Here is a 13,070-nt window from a genome sequence, read left to right as displayed (position 1 = left end):
AGCTAACATCCCATAAGTTTTCTTAACTACCCTATCCACCTGTGTGGCAACTTTCAGTGATCTGTGGATATGAACCCCCAGATCCCTCTGCTCCTTTACACTGCGCAGAATCCTGCCATTTACCTTGTACTCTGCCTTGGAGTTTGTCCTTCCAAAGTGTATGACCTCACATTTCTCCAGATTGAACTCCATCTGCCACTTGTCAGCCCAGCTCTGCATCCTATCACTATCCCTCTGCAAGCTTCGACAGCTCTCCACACTATCCACAACACCACCAATCTTTGTGTCATCTACAAACTTGCTAACGCAGCCTTCCACCCCCTCATCTAAGTCGTTAATAAGTATCACAAAAAGTAGGGGTCCCAGAGCCGATCCTTGTGGGACACCACTAGTCACAGCCCTCCAATCCGAATGCACTCCCTCCACCACAACCCCTGCTTTCTACAGGCAAGCCAATTTTGAATCCACACGGCCAAGCTTCCCCGGACCCCTTGGCCTCTGACCTTCTGAAGAAGCCTACCATGCGGAACCTTGTCAAACGCCTTACTAAAATCCATGTAGACCACATCCACTGCACTACCCTCATCAATCTTCCTGGTCACCTCCTCAAAGAACCCTATCAGGCTTGTGAAGCAAGATCTTCCCTTCACAAAGCCATGCTGGCTGTCCCTAATCAGTCCATGATTCTCCAAATGCTCATAGATCCTATCTCTTAGAATCCTTTCTAACAGCTTACCCACCACAGACGTAAGGCTCACCGGTCTGTAATTACCTGGACTATCCCTACTACCTTTTTTGAATAAGGGGACAACATTCGACACCCTACAATCCTCCGGTACCATCCCCGTTGACAACTAGGACTCAAAAGATCCTAACCAACGGTTCAGCAATCTCCTCCCTCGCCTCACAAAGCAGCCTGGGGAATATTCCGTCAGGCCCTGGGGAATTATCTGTCCTAATATTTTCTAACAACTCCAACACATCCTCTCTCTTAATATCTACTTACTCTAGAACATTACCCTCACCTACGCTGTTCTCAGCATCATCAAGACCCCTCTCCTTGGTGAATACTGAAGAGAAGTATTCATTGAGAACCTCACCCACTTCCACAGCTTCCAGGCACATCCTCCCACCTTTGTCTTTAATCGGACCTACCTTTACTCTCGTCATCCTTCTGCTCTTTACATACGAGAAAAAAGCCTTGGGATTCTCCTTAACCCTACTCGCCAAAGCCTTTTCATGTCCCCTTCTCGCTCTCCTCAGCCCTTTCTTAAGTTCCTTCCTTGCAACTCTCTATTCCTCATGAGCCCTGTCTGATCCTTGCTGCTTACACCTTATGTATGCTGCCCTCTTTTTCCTAACTAGTCGTTCCACCTCTCTCGTCACCCATGGTTCCTTCACCCTACCATTCCTTCTCTGCCTCACCGGGACAAATTTATCCCTAACATCCTGCAAAAGATCCCTGAACATTGACCACATCTTCATAGTACATTTCCCTTCAAAAATGCCACCCCAATTTACACTCCCAAGTTCTTGCCTTATAGCCTCATAATTCGCCTTTCCCCAATTAAATATCTTCCCGTCCTCTTTGCTCCTATCCCTGTCCATGACAATTCTAAAGGTTATGGAGCAATAGTCACTGTCCCCCAAATGGTCACCCACTGATAGATCTGTCACCTGACCTGGTTCATTACCTAAAACTAGATCTAATATGGCATCCCCTCTAGTCGGCCTGTTGACATACTGTGTCAGGAATCCGTCCTGGACACACTAAACAAACTCGCCCCGTCTAAACCTTTGGCACTAAGTAGGTGCCAATCAATATTTGGAAAGTTGAAGTCTCCCATTATAATAACCCTGTTATTTTCACATCTCTCCAAAAACTGCCTCCCAATCTGCTCCTCAGTATCCCTACTGCTACCGTGGGGCCTATAGAATACTCCCAGGAGGGTAACTGCCCCTTTCTTATTCCTAACTTCCACCCATATTGACTTTAGAGAGGATCCTTCTGCATTATCCACCCTTTCTGCAGCTGTAACTGTGTCCCTGACCAGTATCGCCACCCCTCCTCCTCTTCTCCCCCCCTTGCTATCCCTTTTAAAACACTAAAAGGCAGGAATATTCAATATCCATTCCTGCCCGATGTCAGCCATGTCTCTGTAATAGCCAGAATATCATAGTCCCATGTACTTATCCAAGCTCTCAGTTCATCTCACTTATTCCTGATGCTTCTCGCATTCAAGTAAATGCACTTTAGCCCATCCACCTTACTACTTTCGTAGCCTTTACTCTGCTTCTTCTTCCTCAAAGCCTCTCTACCTGTCAGATCTGACTTTTCCCCATCCCCTCCTTCCTCTGACCTACTGCCCCAGTTCCCTTCCCCCTCGCAATCTAGTTTAAACCCTCCTGAACCACCCTAGCCAACCTGGCTGCAAGGATATTGGCCCCCCTCGGGTTCGTGTGTAACCCGTCCTCTCTGTACAGGTCCCACCTTCCCCAGAAGAGATCCCAATGATCCAAAAATCTAAAACCCTCCCTCCTGCACCAACTTCTCAGCCATGCATTTATCTGCCATCTCCTCCTGTTCCTACCTTCACTATTGCGTGGCACTGGCAGCAATCCCGAGATCGCTACCCTCGAGGTCCTGTCCTTCAGCCTTCTGCCTAGCTTGCTAAACTCACTCTTCAGGACCTCATCCCTCTTCCCACCTGAACGTAAAATGGAATTCTCACCCGAAAGCGATGGAGGCTCAGTCGTTGGGTTTATTCGGAACTGAGCTCGGTATGTTTGGACGTTAGAGGAATCAGATGATAAAGGGGATAGGGCAGGGAAGTAACACTGAGGTAGAACCGCCATGGGGATTGGACAAGTCCAGTTGGCAAAGCTGCCTTGGGGCAAGTTCTCAGGTGCTTCATGGAACAGTCTGTTGTGGAACCTTCCAGTGAATGGGCTGTCTTGGATCTGGGCCTGTGTAATGAGACAGGATTAGTTAATGATCTTGTAGTGAAGGATTCTCTGGGAAAGGATGATCATGTCGTGACAGAATTAAACATTCAATCTGAGGGTGAGCAGCCACAGTGGGCCTTGTGTATGATCTTATTCTGTGACATGGGTCATGATGTTCATATGGTGCCCAATGCAATTGGGACAGACTTCTGAAACCATGCCCAGTTTTTCCGGGATGCTGAGATTCCCTCCCTGAGTTTAGCACAACGGAGGCTGTTCAGTTCCTCGTGCCTGTTCCAGCTCTAAAAGGGCCATTCACTTTAACCACTCACTGCAGCTTTCTCACCACAACCCTGTAAACTCGTCCAGTTGCCTCTGCGAACTCCTGTGAAATCTAATCCCTCTGCCCTTAAATACCTGAGTAAACCTGTGTGAGGGAATGTTGGCCAGTCGCTAAACTCTGTGTTACTGACTCCCTCGGTTTCTCATCAGTCTGTCAGATCCCACACCCATAACATGGACCCCCTCCGCTAGGTGTCCCGGACCCTCTCTGAGGATAACAGCCCTAACTTCTCTGGTAATTGGAGTCCTTCAGCCCTGGCATGCTGACTGTCCTCTGCACCCTGCTCTGGCCTCTACGTCCTTCCGAAGGTGAGCTTCCAGGACTGAACACTGACTAGCCGAGGTTCCTAAAGGCTCATCTCACTTCTGTCCCTGTACTCAGTGCCCCTGTTTACAAACGAAAGTATCCCCTCATTAACCACCACAACTTGCCCCGGATTTGAGCGTGTGGTCCCCCAGCTCTCCTGCCCTTGCCCCTCCCTCATTTAGGTTCCACTGCTGTTCATGTTGTTCTTCCCACAGTGCATCATGTCACCCTTGTCTGCATTAAGTTGCCCCTGTAGCGGTTGCTACCGCGGAACAAAACAAGACTCTACTCGGAGGATTGCCAAACAGAACTGGTTTATTTTCCCGCCTTGCGCGGGCCCTTTAAGGGAGAATGTTCCCGCCCAAAACAACCGGCAATGACATAAGTCCTACGTCATCAGGACTTTCCCGCGCGCGGGTTCTCCCCGTCGCTCGGAAAGACGAGGCCCGCCGCCATCTTGGGCCTCGTCGCTCCGACGCCGCGCGACCCGACTGCCGAGCCGGTTCGCCGACTAGACAGTGAGTCGCCACACAACCCCCCCCTAGAACCGGCGATACAGTCCCCAAGGTCCGTGGGCTGTGCCAGCTGCCGCTTAGGGGGGCGGCCTCTGCGTCGCGGCGTGGCAACCTCGACAGGCTGTTGCAGATCCAAATGGGCCGGTTTGAGGCAGTCCGCCGTGAAAACCTGTTCCCTGCCTCCAATGTCCAAAATTAAAGTGGATCCGTTATTCCGTATGACTCGGGACGGTCCCTCATATGGTCATTGCAATGGCGCCCGAGGTGTGCCCCTGCGAACGAAAACAAACTTACAGTCTCGTAGTTCCTTGGGCTGGCAGGATGGGGCTTGACCGTGCCGTGAGGTGGGAATCGGGGCCAAGGCGCCAAGCTTCTCGCGCAGTCTTTGTAGGACTGCTGCAGGTTGTTCCCCTTGGTCCCGAAGGGCAGGTATGAAATCCCCGGGGACAACTAGTGGCGCCCCGTATACAAGCTCAGCTGACGAAGTGCAGAGGTCTTCTTTGGGGGCAGTGCGTATGCCAAGCAGGACCCAAGGCAGCTCGTCAACCCAGTTAGGACCCTTCAGGCGGGCCATCAAGGCCGATTTCAGATGGCGGTGAAAACGTTCCACCAACCCGTTTGATTGAGGATGGTAGGCTGTGGTGGTGTGCAGCTGCATCCCTAGCAGGTTCGCTAATGCAGCCCAGAGACTGGAAGTGAATTGGGTGCCTCTGTCTGAAGTGATGTGGGCCGAAACGCCAAAACGTGAGACCCAAGTTGTGAGCAGTGCCCGGGCGCAGGAATCAGTGGTGATGTCAGTCAGGGGGGTTGCCTCAGGCCACCTCGTGAACTGGTCCACGATGGTAAGGAGGTACTGGGCTCCTCTTGAAACCGGCAGAGGGCCCACGAGGTCGACGTCTATGTAGTCGAACCTCCTACGGGTAGGCTCGAACTGCTGTGGTGGGACCTTGGTGTGTCGCTGGATTTTTGATGTCTGGCAGTGCGGACAAGTCCTGGCCCACTCACTGACCTGTTTGCGCAGGCCATGCCAGACAAACTTGCTGGCGACCAGTCGGACAGTAGATCTGATGGACGGGTGCGCCAACCCATGTACCGAGTCAAAAACGCGTCTCCGCCAGGCTGCAGGGACTATAGGGCGGGGCTGACCAGTCGCAACGTCGCAAAGTAGGGTCCGCTGACCTGGACCAACCAAGAAATCTCGGAGCTGCAGACCCGAGACTGCGGTTCTGTAGCTGGGCAGTTCGTCGTCGGCTTGCTGTGCGTCAGCTAGGGCCGTGTAGTCGACACCCAAGGATAGGTTGTGGATGGTTGGTCTGGAAAGTGCATCAGCAACGACATTATCATTTCCGGAGACATGTTGGATGTCAGTTGTGAACTCGGAAATGTAGGATAAATGTCTCTGCTGACGAGCTGACCAGGGATCGGAGACTTTGGAGAAGGCAAAGGACAAAGGCTTATGATCGGTGAAAGCGGTGAAAGGCTTGCCTTCTAGAAAGTATCGGAAATGCCGGACTGCCAGATACAGCGCTGGAAGTTCCCGATCAAAAGCGCTGTACTTCAGTTCGGGCGGTCTAAGGTGCTTGCTGAAAAATGCCAAGGGTTGCCAGCGGCCTTCGAGTAGCTGTTCTAGTACCCCACCCACCGCGGTGTTGGACGCGTCTACCGTGAGGGCAGTCGGGACGTCAGTCCTGGGGTGTACCAGCATCGTGGCGTCTGCCAGGGCGTCTTTGGCCTTAATGAAAGCAGCCGCGGCCTCGTCAGTCCAGGTGATGTCCTTGCCCTTACCAGCCAGCAGCGAGAACAGAGGGCGCATGATACGGGCTGCTGCAGGGATGAAACGATGGTAAAAGTTGACCATCCCAAGGAATTCCTGTAGGCCTTTGACTGTGTCGGGGCGGGCAAAATGGCGGATAGGATCCACCTTGGCGGGTAGGGGTGTTGCCCCGTCGCTGGTGATTTTGTGGCCGAGGAAATCGATAGAGTCAAGTCCGAATTGGCACTTGGACGGGTTGATCGTGAGGCCGAAATCGCGGAGGCGGGAATACAGCTGGCGGAGGTGGGAAAGGTGTTCCTGGCGGTTACGGCTGGCGATCAGTATGTCGTCCAAGTAAATGAACACGAAGTCCAGGTCTCGGCCTACCGCGTCCATCAGCCGCTGGAAGGTCTGCGCGGCGTTCTTAAGGCCGAACGGCATCCGAAGGAATTCGAACAGGCCGAATGGGGTGATAATCGCAGTTTTGGGGACGTCATCCGGATGGACCGGGATTTGGCGGTATCCCCTAACGAGGTCCACTTTGGAAAAGATGCGGGCCCCGTGTAAGTTCGCTGCGAAGTCCTGGATGTGAGGGATGGGATAGCGGTCCGGGGTGGTGGCGTCATTCAGCCTGCGGTAGTTGCCGCAGGGCCTCCACCCTCCGGTGGCTTTGGGGACCATGTGCAGGGGGGAGGCCCAGGGGCTGTCTGACCTGCGAACAATCCCCAGCTCCTCCATGTGACAGAACTCTTCCTTTGCCAGGCGGAGCTTGTCTGGAGGTAATCGTCGTGCTCGGGCATGAAGGGGTGGCCCTGTGGTAATGATGTGGTGTCGTACCCCGTGTGTGGGCCTAGAATTTGTAAACGAAGGTGCCAAAATCGATGGGAATTTGGCTAGGAGCTTGGCGAAATCGTCGCCAGAAAGGGAAATGGAGTCCTGGCGCGGGGCTGGTGGGCTGATTTCTCCCAGGGGATAGGTCCGGAGAGTGCTAGAGTGGACTAACCGCTTCCTTCGCAGGTCGACTAACAGGTTGTGGTCCCGAAGGAAATCAGCTCCTAGGAGTGGTCGGGCGACGGTGGCAAGGGTAAAGGTCCAGGTAAAACGGCTGCCGCCAAAGTGTAATTGAAGCGTACGGGTGCCGAAAGACCGTATCGTTGTACCGTTGGCAGCATTGAGTAGAGGACCTGGTGGCCTGTCACGAGTGTCGCGGCCTGTCGGGGGCAAAATACTGACCTCCGCTCCAGTATCAACGAGGAAACGCCGTCCAGATTTCTTGTCCTGAACGAAAAGGAGGCTCTGTCGGCGGCCAGCCGCCGTAGCCATCAGCGGCGGCTGGCCCTGGCGTTTCCCTGAAACTTGCAGGATGGGCGGCATCGACGGGCCTCCGCACCCCACCTCTGATGGTAGAAGCACAGCTGGTCACCCGTGTCGTCGTCTGCGTTCCTGGGGCGTGGCTGCTCGGTTGCTGGGGCCGGGCGAGGCGGGCGTTGGGCCCGCGGCCTGGTGATTTGACTGACGGACGAACCGCTCTCGCGCTTGGCCTTCCACAGGACATCTGCCCGGGCGGCCACCTCACGGGGGTTGCTGAAGTCTGCGTCAGCTAACAAGTGGATGTCATCGGGGAGCTGTTCGAGGAAGGCCTGTTCGAACATCAGGCATGGCTTGTGTCCCTCGGCCAATGCCAGCATCTCATTCATTAGGGCGGATGGGGATCTGTCCCCCAGGCCATCCAGCTGAAGCAGGCGGGCGGCGCGCTCACGACGGGAGAGGCCGAAGGTCCGGATCAAAAGGTCTTTGAAAGCCAGGTACTTATCTTCCTCCGGAGGCGACTGGATGAAGTCTCCAACCTGGGCGGCTGTCTCCTGGTCCAGAGAGCTAACCACATGGTAGTACTTCGTGGAGTCGGAGGTGATCTGCCGAAGGTGGAATTGCGCTTCGGCCTGGTCAAACCAGACGCTGGGCCGAAGTGTCCAAAAGGTGGGCAGCTTGAGGGCCACTGCGTTGGCTGCTGCGCTGTCGTCCATTTCGCGGGTCCAAAAGCCGTTTGGACCGTTGGGGTCACCAATGTAGCGGTTGCTACCGCGGAATAAAACAAAACTCTACTCGGAGGATTGCCAAACAGAACTGGTTTATTTTCCCGCCTTGCGTGGGCCCTTTAAGGGAGAATGTTCCCGCCCAAAACAACCGGCAATGATGTAAGTCCTACGTCATCAGGACTTTCCCGCGCGCGGGTTCTCCCCGTCGCTCGGAAAGACTAGGCCCGCCGCCATCTTGGGCCTCGTCGCTCCAACGCCGCGCGACCCGACTGCCGAGCCGGTTCGCCCGACTAGACGGTGAGTCGCCACACCCCTGCTGTTTGTCTGCCCCTCCCACCCCTGTGTCAGTGTCCAGCAGTCTGCCCCTCCCACCCGTGTCAGTGTCCTTCTCCTCACCACACAGTGCCGTGCCGTATACTGTGTGGTCCATAGACTGCACCACTTTACTGTTCGTGTATAACTGGAAAAGCAGAGGCTGACCCCTGACCGCAGAGACCACACTGCAAACTCCACAGCTGCTGGGAAGCTCCACACTTCTCACCTTCCTGGGAATGAAGCAGTGCTGCTTTATCTTATGATTCGTTAGCGACCTGATGTAGTAATCTGCAGTATCAGGGTGGACTGATGCAGGCATGGGATCACTGAACTTCCGGAGCATTGCTGATTGGTTCCAAGCTGGCAGCAGATCACAAGCTGGCTGCTTGCTTGCTTCAGCATTTGATTAATCTGCTGTGGAGATGTTGCAACTCAGACTTGTCTGCAGCTGGACAGAGGTCATTTATAATAACAACTCAGAATGTGGTAAAACCCTGCTAGCCAGCTGTGCTTGGGAAAATATCAATTCTGTGCCTACAGCTGCTTTCTACTGACGTCTGTTTCAGTGGACGATGGGACCCAGCCTCCCTCCGGTTGCCTCTGAGGATGTGATCAAAGAGTTCAGCGCACACTATTAGCATCTGACAGGCAGCCTGAGGTTTGCCTTTGGGCTGCGGAGTTTCAGTCTTTCCACCTGTGATATTAAGGGCTACCCTGACTTTTGGAAATTTGCATTGACCTGTATTTCTGGGTTGTGTTTGGTTTGTGCAGGAGACACGGTGTGTTACAGAGATGGTGTTTACTGGATCCTGGGTCGAACCTCTGTGGACATCATAAAGTGTGGAGGATACAAGATCAGTGCACTGGATATTGAACGCCATCTGTTGGGGCATCCTCATATTGCAGGTGAGAATTCCCTAAATAAACTGAAACCATGTTGGTTGTCAATATTTTATTTATAGATTAAAAATCTGAAACAAGAGCTCTAACCCTGAATAACTCTATTCCTGATCCTAAAATCTAACTGCTAGCCCTAAACTGAAAGCCTAACAGTTAACTGTAACCCTAATATCTTCAACAAGAGTGGGTCTAAGCACCTACCATTGGAATTCAATGGTACTGCCATCATTGAGAACCCACCATCAATACTCTAGGGGTCTCCATTGACAAGAAACTGAACTGGACCAGCTGAGTAAACACCCTGGCTACAAGAGCGAGTCTACACTTATGTCTACACTTCTCGCTGCCTCGGTAAAGCAGCCAGCATAATCAAAGACCCCACCCACCTGGACATTCTCTCTCCTCACCCCTCCCATCGGGCAGAAGACACAAAAGCCTGAAACACGTACCACCAGGCTCAAGGACAGCTTCTGTCCCACTGTTATAAGTCTATTGAATAGACCTCTTGTGTGATAAGATGGGCTCTTGACCTCACAATCTAACTCACCATGGCCTTGCACCTTATTGTCTGTCTGCGCTGCACTTTCTCTGTAACTGTAACACTTCATTCTGTATTCTGCTATTATTTTTCCCGTGTTACTATTTCAATGCACTGCTGTCATTAAATGATCTGTATGGATAGCATGCAAAACAAAGTTTTCCTCTGTACCTTGGTACATGTGACAATAATGAACCAGGTTAGGGGCTGGGTATCCTGAGGGGGAGTGACTCACCTCCTGACACCACAAACCCTTTCCACCATTTACAGTTACAAGTCAGGAGTGTGATGGAATACCCTCCCCTTACCCACATGAGACCAGGGCAAAGCAGCCCTTTTGACTGGCATCCCATCCATAAACAGTCATCCCTCTGGCAGCAGCACATTGTAACTGCAGTGCGTACCAGCTACAAAATACCCTGCACTTTCTCACCTTGGCTACTCTGTCAGCACCTCCCAGACCTGTGACCTCTGCTACCAAGAGGACAAGGGCAGCAGGCACAGGGAACGCAACCACCTCCAAGTTGCACAACATCCTGACTTGGATCAACATCCACCATCACTGAGAATAAATCCTGGAATTCATGCTCCAAGAGCAGTGCAGGAGCACCTTCACCAGAAGGACTGCAGCGATTCAACAAGTAGACTCATCACCATCATCCTCAGGACTGTTTCGTGATGGGCAACCATTGCTGGCCTAGTCAGTGCATCCAAATCCCACAGTCAGTGCAGGTGACCCCAACACTGCGGGGCGTTGCGTTCCTAGGGCATAGTCCCTATCACCATTTTCTGTAACACAAAGCAGCATCATTGGCACATGCATCAGGAAACGGATGAATATTGAAAAGAATGAATTGTGTTTATTTATTTACTTTTTTTTTCCACACAAAACCTATGCGAATGAATTTTAATTTGTATCTCAAATTTTAGATAGAGATTTGTGAATTTTGTCCGGGTGAATTTCCGTTACCTGAACGGCCATACCAGGGTGGGGGTCACCTGTAAATTCAAAGAAGCCCCAAACTTCTAACCATGAATACTGACCCCAACCCAAACATGAACCACTTAGTCCTGAATCCACTAACATAAGCCTCACCTCACCCTCGCACGAATCGTTAGGATCCTCCATAGAACCCTGACTACTCTCTCGACACTACTGCTGCCGCAAAACACCAAATTTCACATCATACAAGTCAGTGATAATAAACCTGATGCTGATTCTGGATATTTGCTTTAAGCTTTCGAACGTAACTCAGATCTGTGGCTGTGCTTCTAGTGCTGGTTAATGGATGTAGATAGGTCCTGATGGCCGGCACAGGATGGGCTGAAGGGCCTGTTTCCATACTGTTTGGTTCTATGACAGATACCGAATGCTCACACTGAAAACAGACATGCTCACTTACACTGTTCTCCTTCGCAGATGTTGCAGTCATTGGTGCCTCTGACATGACGTGGGGGCAGAAGGTGGTGGCTATTGTCCAGTTAAACCAAGGCTGTGCACTGTCCCTGAAGGAGTTAAGAGAATGGGCCCGGTAAGGCCAAGGGCCAGGGTTACTGGGCTTCAGTTTGGATGAGCGGGAGCTGGTGCCAGTGGAGACGGCTCTCTGTCCACTGGCAGACAGAGTAGATGGACAATCCCCCAGTAACCAGAGGAAAACAAGTATGGCGGGTCTGTGGGCGAGATAGTGGGTGGAGGTGTGGGTGTGGGCAGGTCTGTTGGCAGTGGCTGTAGGTGTAGATGGGGCTGTGGATAGGTCTGTGGGTGGGGCTGTGGGCTGCGGGTAGGTCTGTGGGTGGGGCAGTGGGTGGGTCTGTGGACTGTTGGTCGGTCTGTAGGTGTGGGCGGGGTGTGGGTAGGTCTGTAGGTGTAGGTGTGGCTGTGGTGGGGTAGGGGTGGGGCTGTGGGTGTGGGCAGGGCTGTGGGTGGGTATTCCTTGGGCAGGCAGTGTTTAATCCAAGTACCCGGAGGGATGGCTGGGTTTATGTTTGGACACACCGTATGGAGGGCTTGTGTTTTGCTGAGCCTGTGTTACACATGGTCCATGTTATGCAGGGCCTGGTTGGTGTAGACCAGAGGCTATGTTACACAGGGTCCATGCCCTATGGAGCAGGGCACAGAATAACTCAGGTCCTGGTCTGTGGAGCCTGCAGTGCGGAGCTGATGCTGTGGCTATGACTCTGCCTTCCACGGGCCTGGGTTGCTGATTGTACTTTCGTTCCAGGGATCGCATGGCCACATACAGCGTCCCATCAGAACTCATCCTCGTGGAGCAGATTCCTCGCAACCACATGGGAAAAGTAAACAAGAAAGACCTGCTGAAGCGGTTCTTCCCCCCATCCAGCAGGCAGTAGGACCATCCGACACAGCACTGGGCTCCTGTGTTCCTGTTCTCACAGCTTGCTGAAGGCAGCAAGTCCACTCAGATCCACACGTACACTGAACCTTCCAATCATAGTGGACCAGGGTCAGTCACAGGGTTAGAAGGTTCATCCTCTGGAGGAGGACAAGTGATTGGACTGCCCGTGTCTGCTGTTGGAGACAGTGTTTGCTGTTGTGTGGCGCAGGGAGTGGCGTTGGACACCAGGGCTGATTGTATCCAAGGATCAGGACAAGGGACTTGTCAGTAAAAGACCTATCTGAACCTTCAGTCACCCACTGTGATCTCTCTCCATTTTGTGCTCAATTCCTCACCCTCTTTGTTACTTTTTAATCACAGAATCATAGAAAATTTACAACATAGAAGGAGACCATTTGGCCCATTATGTCTGTGCTGGTCAAACCTAATCTACCTGCCAACACCTGGTCATTAACCCTGCAGATCAGGGCTCTTCATGTTTGTATGTAAGGTGCTTGTTGTGCTGTGAGTATGGAGTGCTTTTATTCAGAGAGTCATACGGCACGGAATCAGGCCCTTTGTGTCTGGGATCTGGGCAATGCTGGCAAGGCCAGTGTTTGTTGCCCTCAAGAAGGTGGTGTGAACCATTGTACTCCTTCTGGTGACGGTGCTCCCACCTTGGTGAGAGGGTTCGAGGATTTAGACCCAGTGATGCTGATGCATTTCAAGCCAGAATGGTGTGCAACTTACAGGGAATCTGCAGGTGGTGGTGTTCCCCTGCACCCGCTGCCTTGACTTTGAATGGTAAAAGTTGTGAGTTTTGAGGTTGCCATTGGAGTAGCCAGGGTGAGTGACTGCAGCATTTTGCAGACGGTGCACACTGCAGCCACTGTGTGCTGGTGGTGGAGGGAGGGAGTGTTTAGGGGGGTGGATGTGGTGCCCTTTGAGTGGGCTACTTTGTCCTGGATGATGTCGAGCTGCTTGAGAGTTGTTGGAGCCACACTCACAGGCAAGTGGAGAGTGTTCCATCACACTCCTGACTGGAGGAGAAGACCTTGGTGTGTCAGGAGGTGAGTCACTCA

At 52.5% G+C, this 13,070-nt stretch overlaps 1 protein-coding gene across 5 annotated transcripts in view; it reads left to right on the top strand.

Annotated features, from left to right (window-relative positions):
• acsf3 (acyl-CoA synthetase family member 3) overlaps window positions 1-12,300 on the top strand; it is a 64,350-nt gene extending 52,050 nt beyond the window's left edge. For all 5 annotated transcript variants that reach the window (XM_052028623.1, XM_052028622.1, XM_052028625.1 and 2 more), the window contains 3 exons: window positions 8,986-9,120; window positions 11,073-11,184; window positions 11,875-12,300. In XM_052028623.1, the coding sequence (XP_051884583.1) occupies window positions 8,986-9,120; window positions 11,073-11,184; window positions 11,875-12,004 (377 nt within the window). In that variant the 3' untranslated portion in view covers window positions 12,005-12,300. The remainder of the gene's footprint in view (window positions 1-8,985; window positions 9,121-11,072; window positions 11,185-11,874) is intronic.
• The last annotated feature ends 770 nt before the right edge of the window (window positions 12,301-13,070 follow it).

Source organism: Pristis pectinata, chromosome 13 (assembly GCF_009764475.1).
Source record: "Pristis pectinata isolate sPriPec2 chromosome 13, sPriPec2.1.pri, whole genome shotgun sequence".
NCBI lineage: Eukaryota > Metazoa > Chordata > Chondrichthyes > Rhinopristiformes > Pristidae > Pristis > Pristis pectinata.
This window is presented reverse-complemented; position numbering and strand designations above follow the sequence as displayed.